Raw genomic sequence first — 16,024 nt, forward strand, 5'->3', positions numbered from 1 at the left:
CTATCAGCACCATAATTCTATGAATTCTTCAAAATATAATTGTTTCCACAGCAGTGATAATGATAGGAATTAAAAAAAGAAGTCTTTATCAAGCTGAAGTTTTTCTTGGGAGTGATTTTCCACTACAAATGTTACATATAATGAAGACACACATTTTTGTTTTCGTTTTTCTTTTCCACCATTAATTCCCTTTGGACAGTGATCATTACAACGTGCAGTATTACGAATTAATATTTCGGCTAGAAGTGAGAGCTAGTCCTTATGGAGTCCTATTTTCTAAAGAACGGCTCTAGTGAATCCTGACATAGTTCTCGGTTGGTTTCCACACCTTGCTATTAATGTAAATGGGGCTGCAAACCAATTAGAAACGCGGCCACATATTTACTGATATAATTAGTTCCATATATGATTTCAAAAATTTGCACCTGCATCAGCTTAATTGGATTTTGCTACTTGAAATAAATAACTGAGCTGAATCTTCTCTTTTCAAGTCGTATTACGTAGGAACGTACAAACTTCTCTGGCATCAGCACCAGTGCAAAACCATGACTCAGTGCAACACAAGAAGATAGTATTTGTTTTGGCACCAAGTTTTCTTTACACCATACACACCAGCAGTTTGAGACAGCATTAAATTCAATCTGGTGTAAAGCTGCTTAAAACAAAAGTTTAGGTTAAAAAAAAAAAACAAAACCAAGTGTACCAAGTGCAACCATTATGCACCTCTTGCTAGTTAAATAATGCTGGCTTCTACTGTGCTTCCATCCTCAAAATGGCATTTCAAACATCTGTTTAGCCAAAAGATCGTCTTCTAGGGCCAAGCACAGAAGGAAACTTCTCCCTCTCCCACGTCTTTAGCTGAGAAGCAACAATGCCTCCTCTTTCTGAATACTTCTCTTACATTCCTAACTTTTCTTACATTATTGTCGTTCCTTTAAATTGAAATCAATGGACGCAACACTCTTCTCCAGACTTTTTTTTTTTTTTTTGCAGCAATCAAGGTTCAGTGATTGAAATATCCTCACCTAGGCTGATTTTCCTGGGACAGGTTCTCCCCCCTCTGGTAACCGTTGTCCGCCACCTGGGTTGTGGAGCGCTTGACAATCTGCTTGAGTTCTTGTTCTAAGCGATCCTGGATGGCTTTCACTGTTTCAGGGATTTTTTTCAGCTTGGCCAGCCCTTTGATGAGTATGCCCATGAAGACAGCGCTGTTCTCCTCTGGATCCAGTTCCATGTCTTCTTTAATTTCCAAAAGGCTTGTTTCTCGCACTGGAATAGATTTAAAAAGGCATAATCCAAGACTGAAGCTATTAAAACCAACACTTAGTACCACGCAGAAGCAGCATATAAACTCCTTTGCCTTCACAGGACTCCCACCGCTTCGAGCAACCAAGGAATAAACCAGGAAGCCAGCAACACTCAGATTTTGGGGGGAAACAGTGGATATTTCTGTTCCCTTGGGGGATTCCCTATACAAAAACACAACACTCTGCACATATGATTTACTCAGAAATAGAGATGATGGCGTAAGTTACGTATTAGTTAGGAAACAAAGTCTGGTGCAATTAAGATATCCATAAATGAGAAACTCTTATAGCACTACAAATCCCCCGCATGTGTTTCAAGAAGGTAAAAGCCCTAAATTTCTAACCCAGCTGTTTTTCTTCACTATATTCTTCACAAGAGAGGAATTTTCATTACAAACATTAACAACCTTAACAGACTTTTGATGAATTCGGCAAAGTTTACCCTGACAAAGTGAACGATTGTTTGATGTTATCCTATTCTGCTTTATTACAACCATCAAGGGGTTGACGAAGTTACTCAAATCTTTTAGCAAAGCTTCTAGAAAGGAAAAGCGAGCAGAATTAGAGAGGCTATTGTGGATACAGTCCTCCTGAAGTAACAGGGATTGCACAGGGAGAAATTCTGTTGCTAAGCGACAAGGAAGAGAAAGGCAAGAGGTACTATGCTTGTTTTAAGTATGTTCATTAATCAACATTTCTTAATTTACAGATAACACCCAGCAACAACAAAAGGATGTCTCTGTTAAAGACTGGGGGAAACATTTAATAAATACAAACACTTATGCAAAGTAAGTGTCTTCAAGGCAAACTCAACTAAAGCGTCATGGAAGGTCTACAGTCACGTTGCTTGTTGACAGCCGGAGTGGCAGCACGGGGACAAGCGGCACTAAAGATTACAGCTGAAGCTGTGCCGTCCACCATACCATACCCTTCTGCAGCAAGTAAAACCTAACAGCTGTTTCGTCTTCCTGGTACTGAACTCTGCTAAGGGCTGCTGGATGACAGACGACTCCCATGGTTTCTATGGCTCAACAGATTTTTTTTTTTTTTTTTTTTACTTAAATCAAAGTTTATCCAAGAACCTGAATAAATGTCAAAAGATCCACCAGAAGGATTTAAATGACATGGCAGAAAATGAAAAATGGCATGTCACAAGTGGCATGCAGTGCTGTAGCTGTCTAAAGCTATGATGCTCCAAACGCAAGAGCATCAGCACCGTGCAAGTTCGCACAAGATCAAGAAAACAGTGTCCCAGAGATCCCGTATGGTGCCACTTTATAAATAGCATCACAATAAACAGATAACGCTTCTTTCAGCGTCAGCTTACACCGGCCTCCACAGCAGAGACTGTTTCTTTCCGTTGATCTAATCCCAAACGCGGCATCTCCAGCTCAAACCAACCTCACCGTTCACCCGCTCTCACATTTCAACCTGGAGCACCAGCAATGCTGGTGAGGTAAGAGGGAGGTGAGAGGTAAGAGGGTAAGAGGGAGGTGAGCACAGACCTGTGAGGTCAGCACATGTCACAATGGAGAATGACTTCAGCTTTTAGGTAACCATAGAATCATTGAATCACCTCGGTTGGAAGGGACCTTTCAGATCATCAAGTCCAACCATCAACCTAACACTGACAAAAACCACCACTAAACCATATCTCTAAGCACTATGTCTACCCGTCTTTTAAATACCTCCAGGGATGGTGACTCAACCACTTCCCTGCACAGCCTGCTCCAATGCTTAATAACCCTTTCAGTGTAAAAGGTTTTCCTAATATCCATCCTAAACCTCCCCTGGTGCAACTCGAGGCCGTTTCCTCTTGCCCTATCGTCTGTTCCTGGGGAGAAGAAACCAACCCCCCCTGGCTACCCCCTCCTTTCAGGCAGTTGTAGAGAGCGAGAAGGTCTCCCCTCAGCCTCCTTCTCTCCAGGCTGAACACCCCCAGCTCCCTCAGCCGCTCCTCAGAAGACTCCTGCTCCAGACCCCTCACCAGCTCCATTGTCCTTCTCTGGACACGCTCCAACACCTCAATGTCTTTCTTGTGGCGAGGGGCCCAAAACATAAGTGAGATCAAATAGTGCTTTTTCCTCTCTCACTAAATTTCAGCAAGTTCTGGGGCAAGTAACTAGCAACACCCAGAATGTGTTAATTTAAAGAAAAGAAAAAAAAAAAGCAAGAATAGAGGACATAATTCAAATCACGCATAAGCAATAACACCAGTTAGAAGTTAACAACTGGATGCACGCACATTTCTGCTCAAAGCTCTCATCTATCACACCCCTTTCAACCCATGAGGCTGCAAAGCACTTTGTGTGCTGCGTACGTGGCCTACCCACTTCGTTAATGCTACTTGTTATTCTCAAAAAAATCACAGCAGGCCAGGCACAAACACAGAAAACCAGCTCTTCGGAACAAGGGCTGTGGAAACGACAACAACTGGAAACTCTAGAGGAAGAAAGGTTTTAACTTCTTGTTTTTTTAAAAAAAAAAACCAACACAGTAAATATCTTGCTCTTCTGAGTTCAATGCGAAGATTTCACAGCCTAAGCAACCTTTCAGAGGACAGGTCCCCATCGTTACGCTGCAGCCCCTTTGTAAGCAGCCTGTAAATTATTCTTAGTATCACACAATGAAAAGCCAAGAGGGAGGAAATACTGCCATATCCAAATGCGAGGACAGCATTTAAGAGGACTAAAGGCAGCAATCTTGCCGAGAACTCCGCCAGCACAGGAAGATGAACGCTCTTCCATTTTCAAAAGAGCAAACCAATTTTGAACCCTCTCAGACAGTCAGGACATTGATTTACATCTCTTACAAACAACAGCAAAGTGAATAGTTCAATATCTAGTAGCAACGCACCGGTATATAAGTTTTGTTAGATCTAGTCTTTTGATAAAACAGTAGGGACCGTGTTTCCTGCACATTCTGCCTATTAAACAGGTATCCTGGGTAGCTTTGGGGGCCCATTTATCTGTAAGATCTGACAAGATTCCAACCCCGGGCAACTGAAGATGTTCTTCTTTTCCTGCGTCTTCGCAACTTCAAACATCCTCTTCTGCCATTTAATGTCATCAAGGGGTTATTGGACCACAAAGCTTTGGCCCAGGAATCAGCCCCTCCTGTCCCCCACCTCTTCGAAAAAGGCATTAAAGCAGCCAGGCGTTTGTAAAGAAGTTCACCTTTAAAATCACAATCCCATGTGCAACTCTGAGGGCAGAGGAGCTCCACGGGTGAAGGAAGATGTCCCTACAGATCAGCTCTCAGAACTGAAACCTTCATCTGTATTTACTCCTAAACCGAGAATATGAATGACTTTGTTATTCATTTGTGTCAAGACAAAAGGATGAAGCTGTCAGAACCTATTCCAAGCTTCCTACGTTCACCATTTTCTACGTGAAACACTTCTCTAAAACACGTGTGTGTCCCTTTTAAGGGGGAAGATCATCGTTCACCCCTTAGGCACTTCCTTTGTGAAGAGAAGCCATGAAAAACTAAATTATCCTATGGATGTTTGCAACTATTATTTTTACAAATTATTGTAAATCATGGGTCTGCTATTCACATTTGATTTGATTAACCTCTTCTTTGTGATTCATCAAAGAGAAGAGAAGGGGGCGGGGGGAAAGTCCTATTTTAATTAAAAACAGCTTCACTATATTCAAAACTGATACAGGTAGAAAACACCAAAGAAGAATTCCATAGGATTTCTTCAGTAATACCAAGAAGTAAATTTCTCCACCCTCCTTGAGAGTATAACAAGTGAAATGTGACGTCAGTGAATTAATATTTTAAAATTTCAATTACTAGAGTTGTGCTTCTCCGCCATAAAGACAATTTTAAACTTCAATTTGCAGTTTCACGCTAAAAAACCAGCTTCACCACACTACTTTGTTGTTGCATTTCAGCTATCAACTCTTGTACGTAGTGCCATGCAGACAAATAGAAATCCCAGATTGCACAAAGTCTGGTCGAGGCTCTTCCAGATCCGTTTGACACAACCTGAAATGTTTTCAGCTAAACTGACCTCACTGGAAACCTGAATTTCCGTATCACTTAATGATTTCAAGTAGTTTTCATCGTTTCATTGCATTCAACAATGACACTAAATAACAGAATCACACAAAATGGTTGAGGCTGGCAGGGGCCTCTGGAGGTCATGGGGTCCAGCCTCCCTGCTCGAGCAGGGACCACCCAGAGCCCGTGGCACAGGACCATATCCAGATGGCTTTTGAGTATCTCCAAGGACAGAGATGCCACAGCCTCCCTGGGCAACTTCTGCCAGTCTTTGTCTCCCTCACAGTAAAAAAAAAGCATTTCCTGATGTTCAGAGGGAACGTCCTGTGTTTCAGTTCGTGCCCATTGCCTCTGGTCCTGACGCTGGAAACCACTGAACAGAGCCTGATTCCGTCTTCTTTGCACCCTCCCTTCAGGTGTTTATACACATTGTTAAGATCCACCTTGAGCCTTCTCTTCTCCAGGCTGAACCCCCCCAGCTCTCTCAGCCTGTCCCCACAGCAGAGGGGCTCCAGCCCTCCCAGCATCTCCGGGGCCTCCTCTGGCCCCGCTCCAACAGCTCCGTGTCTCTCCTGTGCCGAGGCCCCAGCGCTGGAGGCAGCACTGCAGGGGGGTCTCCCCGAGCGGAGCAGAGGGGCAGAATCCCCCCCTCGCCCTGCTGCCCACGCTGCTGGGGGTGCAGCCCAGGCTGCGGGGGGGTTCTGGGCTGACAGTGCACGTTGCCGGCTCGTGTTGAGCTTTTCACCCACCAACGCCCCCAAGTCCTTCTCCTCAGGGCTGCTCTCCAGCCATTCTCTGCCCAGCCTGGATTTGTCCTTGGCATTGCCCTGACCCAGGGGCAGGACCCTGCACCGGGCCTTGTGGGTCATGAGGTTTGCACAGACCCACCTCTCCAGCGTGTCCAGGTCCCTCTGGATGGCATCCCTTCCCTCCAGTGTGTTGACTGCTCCTCAGCTTGGTGTTGTTGGCAAACTTGCAGAGGGTGCACTGAATCCTACTGTCCGTGCTGCCCACAAAGATGTTGAACAGCACTGGTCCCAGTACTGACCCCTGAGGAACGCCACTTGTCACTGGTCACCACTTGGCCACTGAGCCGCTGACCACAACTCCAAGTTAGAGACAAGGATGTCCTTAAATGATCTCTGAGAACTGCTTATGAAGCAGAACATTTAAATATGGTTCCTCAAAAGCCCGGCAAGACCACAACCTAAGGGCGTGACAATTTTGCCACATTCTGTAATTAAATAAGCAGCCATTGTACCAAAGTCTTCATCACTGAAGTGGTGCATCTGAACACACACAACTCCGTGTTTCAACAGTCAAAAATCTACCCTTGGTTTAAATCACTAGAAAGTTGAATTATGTGTATCATTGATTCATCACCTCCATAGTTACAAAGGTGGAAACTTTCCTGACGGCTCCCTGGTTTGACGATGCCCTATAAAAACGCCTGTTCCAATTGATGATACCCTCATTTGTACAGTTCTGCCATTTCACAAGAAAGAAACCTGCTGCAAAAGGCATTTGAATAGCTCCAAGTCTGATCCCCAGAAAAGCCAATGTTGATAACTCATTTAAGCAAAGCAGCTAAAGAAAAGACTCTTGGGTCTTGTTTTTCATTCCAATGAATGGTCAAAATTTGCTGCTACTCATTACAGAAGATTTCATTAGCTGTGTGCTTTTATGGGTAAGTAGTAAAATTTAATGTACTATTTTCCACGATTTATGTCCTTTCTGATTATACCCTTTCTGCCTTCAATCCTTCTAGAGAAAAGGATGCAAGTTCATAGTGCCCCAAAGGCATAATTTAAGATTTGAAGAAACGTCACCTGCTAATTTCTGGTGCTGAATCCTTGTCCTGACCCATGCATGGAGACAGTGAGCAACAAACGCACAGTTACTTTAGAAATGGGTTATTTGAAAGGTTTGGTCATTTTCTTCTCTGCCTTACTACCGAGCCCAGGAGAAAATGGGTCTCAGATCACTAACCTCAAAGCCTCAGGGCAAATCTCCTCCTTTCTAAAACTGGTGTTCACACAGTTCCATCTATAGTTTTAAGCATGTTAGTCTTTCAAAAACAGAAGCGTTTTAATTTGACAAGGCCACTCTTTCAAATCCATTGTAACATTTCATTCCAAGAAAACTGTACAAAGCAACTCTGTAAGCCATGTTCAAAATCCTCCTAATGCACACAAGCATGAAAACTGAGCCTCCAAATAAAAAAATTAAGTTCACAGTAGTCAAATATCTTACGTTGGGACCACATAGAAGAACGACCAATGAAGTTATTGCAGGAGGCGTACTAAGCTTTACCCCTTTGGCTTTCATCACAAGGATCTAAAACGTCCTCAATTTTCCCTTCCCCAAACCCACACAGAGATTACACGCATCCGTGCTCAGCATCAAGTCAGAGCACGAGCCACTAGTGAGGGCAATCACGGTCCTGCAAAAACAGACACACAAAACGTAACTTCATGGGCTTTCATGTTTATTGTGTAGTTGCAAACCCTTCTTACACTGCAGGAACAGACTTCCTCTTAAACGTCCTCGGGGAAAAAATTTACCCTGAGATAAGAACAAACTCTGCTTTTCTTGCAGCACTGCACTCATAGCAGGAGAAAAATCAGACTCACCGCTGGATTCCCACCACCTTCGGAGCAAGTCCTCAGTTGGATTTGTGCAAATGCAAAACAGCTACAACAGGAAAACTCTGCTTCAGCGAGAGGGATCATTTAATTTCAAGTACAAATTACAGCGAAAATTCACTCAGCTGGTGTCAGATCCTCAGGTGAGGTTAATAGGAAAAAAAATACCTTTTATGTATTTGTTGAGCATGTTTGAAGTGGAAGCAACTGCAACAACAAACAGAAAATGCTACAATGGCATTTTTAGAGCCACCTTTAAAATCGGACCTTAAAGCTCTGGCTCCTGCAGGAATTTTGCAGGGCCAAGTTCACAGGTCTCCACGTTTCCACCTCCACAGAAGCACTTGCCTTCTTGAAGAAACGGAGCCAGGAGCAGTAACTAGACTTGACCGTAGAAGCCACCATGCAGTTTGGACCTAGAGGCTACATTTTTCTCTCAGAGCGGAGAAGTATGGGTCACTGGCGTGTATTACCTGTTCAGCATAAAGCTTACATACGCCAGCAATAACAATATCAATTGTCACCACCTCAGCTCATCTTCTAAAAATCTTCAGATTTCTGAAAACCATTCTCAGGAATTTTTCGGGAAAGGGCGCTCTTGGGTTTGCTATGCACTGGGCAAGAACATTTTATAGTTCCAGGAAGAGCCTGGCAATGCAGGAACCTCCATAAATACTCTTCGGAGTACAGAAGGTTCAAGCAGAGAAATATAATTTAAAAGCAAATTTATTTCTCTGAACTGGCATGAAGGGAAAATGTTACTGGTGAACTACCGTATCTACAATCCTCAGGTGAACATTACTGAAGGTTTTGTTTATTTTAAGTGCAGCAGGAACAGCTTTAATTCCCTTATAAAGATTCTACAGCACAAAGTACCGTCTCCTTTGGGAAGGGAATGCAGAAAGGACTCAAAATTTTGGCATCTTTGCTGAGATGGGCTGAATGAGTCAGTGCTTCACAATAACACACATTAATATGCACGGCCACTTTGTTTCATCAATAAAAAGCCAAAGAACTTAAATGACTACAGTCAGAAACAGCTTTCATTATGCATACGCATAAGTTTCAAATTCTCTGGTAGTTCCGCAGTCCTGGAAAAGGCTACTTTTAAATAAAATTATGTGGAAAAAATATACATAAGTACATTGTGCACTTGAAGCAAGACCATATGCATAGTTTATGCTGATCAAATGTTTTCTGTTATCATCTACATCTCTCCCAGTCTGAGGAACACTTGCCCAGCACTTCACTGAATGATACAGAGTGTAACGAGGAGCCGGGTAAGACGTTTTTCTTGCACATTGGGCACGAAGAGCAAGAACAGATCTGCAGAAATGGGAATTTTAAGGCAGATTCTAAACTGACCTATATGGATTTACTGGAGTTGAGGATGACACCATCAGAGCCTTTGTTTTCCGGCATTTGGAGCGATGTCGTTTCATGTTCACAAACAACTCAGTTCTTGGAGACCACTGCTGCGGTTCTTACCTGTTGCTTATACCCCAGAACCTTCTTTCAAATACAGTATGGAATAACTGTTTACCAGGGCATGTTAGGACAAGTGATTTCAAACACCATCAACACGGCATCGAGCAAATAAAAATAGAACTTACTGATTTTTAGAAGTCACAAATGAGTGAGAACACACTTACCTAGCTACGCTTTAGGAATGCTAGTACCATTTCTTGTTCTGCTGCCACAAGTGATTAATAACACACCTTTTTCTCCTCTTACACATGCAGACTTCGCCTGTTGTACTGGGGGGGGGGGGAACCACTAATAAAATAATTAAACAAAATAACCTTTTTTATTTGAAAGCATAGTCTCACTACTTGTATAGGAAGAAATGTCTGAATGGTCCAGGTAAGCAAATCCCAAACCTCAATATTCAAACTGGGGCTAACACATTAAATAGGGATCCCACGCCCTATTCCAAGGAAAAGATGGTTGAAAAGAGTCTCGGCCTCATCCCTGCCAAAAAAGACGGAATCAAAATAAATATCTTGCACTTTTGCTCCTTATAGACAGGGCATCCTTCACACATTGGTTTACCTTTCTATCTTAATGCGCATCACTCAGGCTTTGTAGGAGGTGTCTTAGGAAAGTTCATAAACATTCCTGTCAGATGGATAACTCAGGCTTGCTTTCCATTTATTTTGGAGAAGTTTTATCAAAATCTGGAATTTAGATTTGGTTCCCACTGCAGCAAGATAAGCAGTTTTGTTACTTTGAAACTGAGGTTGGTTAATTTTGGTTCTGCTCCTCGAAATACTTCCGCCACCAACAACTCCAAGTCTATGTACTGAATGACACCACTTATTGCTGTATGATCTTGTTACAATATATAGCCATAATCACGGCGGTCAAGACTGTCATGGATGATCACAGTTGGTTCACTACAAGAACGAGACACTGAAAATCAGCGCAGTAAACTTGAACCGGACTCTGCCCAAGGAAAAAGGCAGTACATAAATGGGAACACCAGGGTCAGTGCTCATGAGCCCTGCGCTCTGAAGAAGCGGGATGCCTTGGGACTTTCCTTTACAGAGAGAATTACAGTAGTCCAGCATGAACACGAAAAACACATTTATCTCTACAAACAGGTTTACACTGGCTACAGCTAGGAAAAAAAAAAAGTCTTCTTGGCCAGTTTTGGATAATATCAAACTTCTTACCAATCTTGGAAGATGCAACGAGGATTGGCCAGGCTCTGTAAGCCTTCAAAGGTGACAAGTGTCAGCAAAATTCTCCTTAGAGCATATTTAAGGTTGATACTACACCATCCAAAAAAAAAAAACCCAAACCAACTAAGGAGGACACTAAGGGTACTGAAAGAAGGACAGGATTTCCATTCTTCAGTAGGTACATCTCCTGCTGTCTATTCCCCATCGTCAGGCGCAACGGGAGATCCCCATCAGCTCCGTAACTTCAGACTTTTTTTTTCTTCCTATATAGAGGGCTAATATTTTAGGCGTAAACTAATTACAGATGGTGTACAACTAACTCACTGAAAAGGAAGCAGGTTGACGTTTACAGTGGTGAGACTGGGATTTCGTTTTTTGTAGTTTATTTCCTCAGCTCCCCAAAATAATGTGATCTTTAGCAAAAAACTGAACTGAATTTCTCACTGACCAAGGACAAAAGAGCAATTGTTAAGTTTTTTGCCCAGAATTTTCACGTGGTGGTTCTCTTCCGGGTTTCCATGACCAAGGTGCAGTTTCCAGCTCTGGAAGTCTGTATCGGCATCTCACAAGTGACCCCTCACAAACCTCCACTATGTAGAAATACAAGCTCCGGCTCTGAGAGACCAACCAGGAGCAGGGCTAAGTAACAAAAACCCCTACAAGAGTGAAAGATAAGAATGATCAAATAAAAGAATCTAGGAGGCAAACATGACAAGAAAAAACAGAAACAAGCAGAAAAAAATAAGGACAAAAGAATAAGTATGAGAAGAGAAGGAAAGATTCTCTGCATTTGAGGAATACTGAAAGTTTGTGGAAAAAAGTGGGGAGAGATGTAGGTCACTTCTGTATTATTAGTCTTATTTATTTGTTAAACAAGGACAACCTTGCTTATTAATCTACTGAAACAAAACAAGGATTAATTCCCCATCTGTGCAGCACCACTTTCAAAGCTTCATACCACAGCGCCCACAAAGCCAAGGGTCTTGCTCGGTGTCTGTTGTAGTAACAGGAATACAAAGATCACCAGATTATTCCTGTGTACAGAGAGACCTTTAGTCACAGTTACAAAGTTCCCATAAGGAGAAGCTCTGACCTTTTGCCTCCAACACAGTCAAAAAACTTCTGCAGCATCTACACGTACCTGCCTGCCTACATTAAATAACAGAGGAGACTTCTACGCAAACTGAACTGGCTGCAAATATCTTTTCTGCCCAAGATATCAAGAACATGATCAAGATGCTCCTCTACCCTGCTCTGGGGAGACCCCCCCTGCAGTGCTGCCTCCAGATGTGGGACCCCCAACATAGAAAGGGCGTGGACCTGTTGGAGCGGGGCCAGAGGAGGCCATGGAGATGCTGCAAAAGCTGGCGCCCCTCTGCTGTGAGGACAGGCTGAGAGAGCTGGGGGGGTTCAGCCTGGAGAAGAGAAGGCTCCAGGGAGACGTTAGTGTGGCCTTCTCTGAAGGGGCCTACAAGAAAGCTGGAGAGGGACATTTTACAAGGGCACGTAGTGATAGGACAAGGGGGAACGGTTTCAAACTGAAAGAGGGGAGATTGAGATGAGATCTCAGGAAGAAATTGTTTGCTGTGAGGGGGGTGAGCCCCTGGCCCAGGTTGCCCAGGGAAGCTGTGGCTGCCCCATCCCTGGAGGGGTTCAAGGCCAGGTTGGACGGGGCTTGGAGCAACCTGGGCTGGTGGGAGGTGTCCCTGCTCAGTGCAGGGGGGTGGGACTAGATGGGCTTTAAGGTCCTTTCCAACTCTAACCATTCTATGATTCTAAGATCAGAACAGGCACAGAAAACTACGTGTATTTAACTGAAGCTGATGGGGGGTAGGAGAGGGAAAGGATGATTTGCAAAAAGAAAATACAGATACAGCCAAGTTCAGCCCCTGGACATACCCCCCATTTATTTCATGATGCTGCACAAATCACTTCCTAACTTTGGCTGCTGATGGAGATCCTGAGACAATCACGAAGAGGGGATGGTATGCCTACTATTACTCCTGTAAAATCAGCTAAAGATCTACAAAATAATTCTGTGAGGAATGCACGCGACAAATACTCACTGCTGGAGCTTCCTGGAGTGCTGAACTGGGAAGTTTCAAGGAACTTTCGAGGTGTAGACAAGTTAGTAACATCCATAAGAGGTACAGAAGAGGCATCTTTCACAAGTGAACTGTGTGAGGGGGAAAGAATTAAAGCAAACTGTTTACAATTATTTAGAACCGCAGTTCACAACAAATAATCCATTTATTTCTTCAATTTGTAAGCCTAAGCAATAGATACACATAACACAGTTCTGATACAAGACGTTTATAAAATCTGTCTTAAAGCACAGGTCCACAGATGAGTAGGAGTAGGTGTGTATACAGAGACATTTGAGAGAAAAAGAAGAAAGCCAAAAAAATAAATAAGGGAACACTGTCATATCAATGACAAGATTTGGTATCCCAAGGCCTCTCTGAATTTAATAGCACTCTGACTTGTCACAACATGACCAGGGCACAGGCACGTGATTATTTCTTAACACATTCACCTCCAGTGCAATTAACTACTGCTAGCATGATGATAAATCAACATGGAATTGTTACGATCTTCCTGGAAGACTCCATATTGTGAAGCAGAGATGCTCCCATTTCTGCAGCTTCAGTCAACTACTTAATCCTTCAAGCTTTTCTAGTTCCCTCCAGAAACCTCCACCCTTTTTCCTCCCCTTCCAGTTCCTCTTCTGTGCACACCTACATGCATCCCTCCCCAATGAGCCCTCTTACTCAGAAAGAAAAGGCTTGGTCATTTTCATAATAAATTCACATAGTATTATTTGCCAAAAATGTGTCATGCTGCCCCAGCTGCGTAATGAGAGGCATGAAGCTGGATGTGGCAGGGGAACACAAGCAAGAAATCATTTTTAAGAGAAAGAAGTGGAGAAGGCTCCTGTAATGGAGTTCAGAATGTTCCCTTAGAGGTCAAAATGCTAATAGGAACCTGCAAAGAGAAAGAGACTAAGCTTATTATCCTGCGTAAGAACCACCTATACTCCCTATACACCTACAACACCATACTTACAGGGATTAACTATGCATTCCGTCTTAGCAATATTAAAGAAAAAAAGCCAATATAAGAAATAATTATAAACATTATTGCGTCCTGGTCAACATCCAGTCTAGGGCAGGACACTAAAACACAGCAGCAAGGCTGTCCTTGATGCAAGAGTTCATGTTATCAAATAGCAACGATGTGCAACAGGGAATGGGGAAAAAAAAAAAAAGACAGAAAACAAGGAAAAGATAAGGGTCCCTGTAGCAGTCATACAAAACTGCAGTTAATTAGCAGTCGCATAGTCTGGGTACACCAAAGCTTTGTGTCTGTTTTTAATTAACAAGATGAGTAAGGAAGAGACTGATGACTTGCTAGCAACCCTCCTTCCTAGAAATTTCAACTTCAATCAATCCTTTATTTCCTGAATTCATTTAATGTTAACTTACTATCTCTCCTCTTATTTTTGCTAAGCATTTTTTATTCCTTCTCATAATAAAATGCTAATTTATCTTTTCTCTGCATCTTCATCATATGCTAGCTTGCCTTTTGCTCCCGCCCCTGTCCTACTCTACAAAAGTCATCTTCCAGTACTGTGTCTCTCTCTTCCAGCCACTATCTGTCTTCCTTCCCTCCCAACAACTTTATTGCCCTCTAACTTGGAATTTGCAAAAATTCAGGAAAAATTAGCCTAGCACCTATGCTTAAGCTGAGTTTCCACTGATCAGAGGCACCAACCAGGTAAGAAGTTTCAACATCTTTAAAACACAACAGCCAAGACATTGCTCAGGCATATCAATATTGCGGCCTCCGGCTACTAACCCTGCGGTTAGCTGGAAATCTTTTAAACCTTGGACATCTGCTAGAAAGGATGAGCAATTTTTCCCTGTGTTGTTCCCTTTGCCTGACCTGAGCCTCATGACCGTGACATTTGTAGGAAAGGTATACGCATCAGAGAAGGAAAAGAATGCTAAAAGGAATGGACCTCATCATAATTCTGTGGGAAGCAGCAAAAACCCAACAGAATCACCAAGTAAAAGTGAAAGAACAAGAACAGACTGTTCACAGGCTCGAAGGTACATCAACATATTTGGAGTTTTTCCTGCTCTCCATAAGCATGAGAAATTTGCTTGCCAAAAATGAGAGGTTGAGGTCTAAGTCGATGGCACTCTCCCAAGAAAGTTTCTACTTAGGAAAGTGGAGAACGCTGCCCTCTTCCCTCCCAGACCCATTGCCCTCAGCACCACACCAAACCCACCTTATTCTCCCTTTCTCCTTGTTGCGTTGTCCTACACGGTTAGTAGATTTGATGTAAAGGTGACGGTGTAATTCATCTATCAGGACCAAGTGCATGTTCATCTTCTTACTGTGGAGCTCCAGCCTCAGATCACTCAATCCCTCCACCTGAAGAAGAGGACCCTCCAAGGAGTCCACCGCTGACACCTGGAAGAACACATGGGACAACTTTTAAAGGTCAATTCATTCATCTCTCAGGACTTTCCTCTTTGATTAGGATAGTGCCTGAATACCATGACCATAAACCCTTTTAATTTAAGCAGCATTTCTTTATTTCTATTCCTAAAAGAAAATTCAATATATAAAAAGGGTCCAAAATCTGAACTCAGATTTAATAAGCAGTTTTCAAACATTTTGAGCATATGTATAAAACAAGTTAGTTAAAACACAGTTCATTAAATAAAAATCAAAGCACAGTTTATCGCAAAATAAGAGGATTATCAAGTAGAAAAGTGGTAGGAAAAAGATACTGACAACGACGTTTGATTGCCTTTATTCTTTTCATTACAGAAACACCAACAAAACGTTATTCTCAATTCTATACACAGGGAGAAAATGGCTTAAATTTTATTTGCCTGAATTGATGCCATGACATAGCTGAGAAAGCTCAGAAGGCCTCATCTTCTAGCTTACAGAGCTGCTACATCGTGGAACTCCACAATTTAAATAAACATAGCCATCAAATTCATGAAGCTATTAGAGTTCAAAAGTACCTTTGAATTAGCAAAGAGTGGGGGTTGGTTTTTTTTGGTTGTTTTTTTTTTTTTAAATGTTTGATTAATAAGGTTCAAATTAAGGAAAATAACTTTATTCAAGCAACAGAGTAACAGGCAGGGATCTAGACATGCTGTAACGTAAACGGGCCATCGGTAACATTTCTCTGCTGACGCACTGGAATAGTGACCAGCCGACATCCAGTGGGCGCTGGACTGAGGAACCCAATTTCTGTTTACATCCCAAAACCAAACATGGACAAAAGCCACCAGGAATGACAAATCAGTGCTTAAAAGCAACACTATCAATTTGCATCCCCCCCAGCTTCCTT

The 16,024-nt window shown here is 42.7% G+C and overlaps 1 protein-coding gene across 2 annotated transcripts in view; it reads right to left on the minus strand.

Annotated features, from left to right (window-relative positions):
- The window catches only part of EXOC4 (exocyst complex component 4), a 431,048-nt gene that overhangs the window by 367,799 nt on the left and 47,225 nt on the right, over nt 1–16,024 (minus strand). For both annotated transcript variants that reach the window (XM_074573187.1, XM_074573188.1), the window contains exons 4-6: nt 14,942–15,126; nt 12,714–12,823; nt 1,026–1,269 (exon numbers count right to left, since the gene is read on the minus strand). In XM_074573187.1, coding sequence (XP_074429288.1) covers nt 1,026–1,269; nt 12,714–12,823; nt 14,942–15,126 — 539 coding nt within the window. The remainder of the gene's footprint in view (nt 1–1,025; nt 1,270–12,713; nt 12,824–14,941; nt 15,127–16,024) is intronic.

The sequence above is a fragment of the Larus michahellis genome, chromosome 1 (genome assembly GCF_964199755.1).
Source record: "Larus michahellis chromosome 1, bLarMic1.1, whole genome shotgun sequence".
In the NCBI taxonomy this organism is placed as follows: Eukaryota; Metazoa; Chordata; class Aves; order Charadriiformes; family Laridae; genus Larus; species Larus michahellis.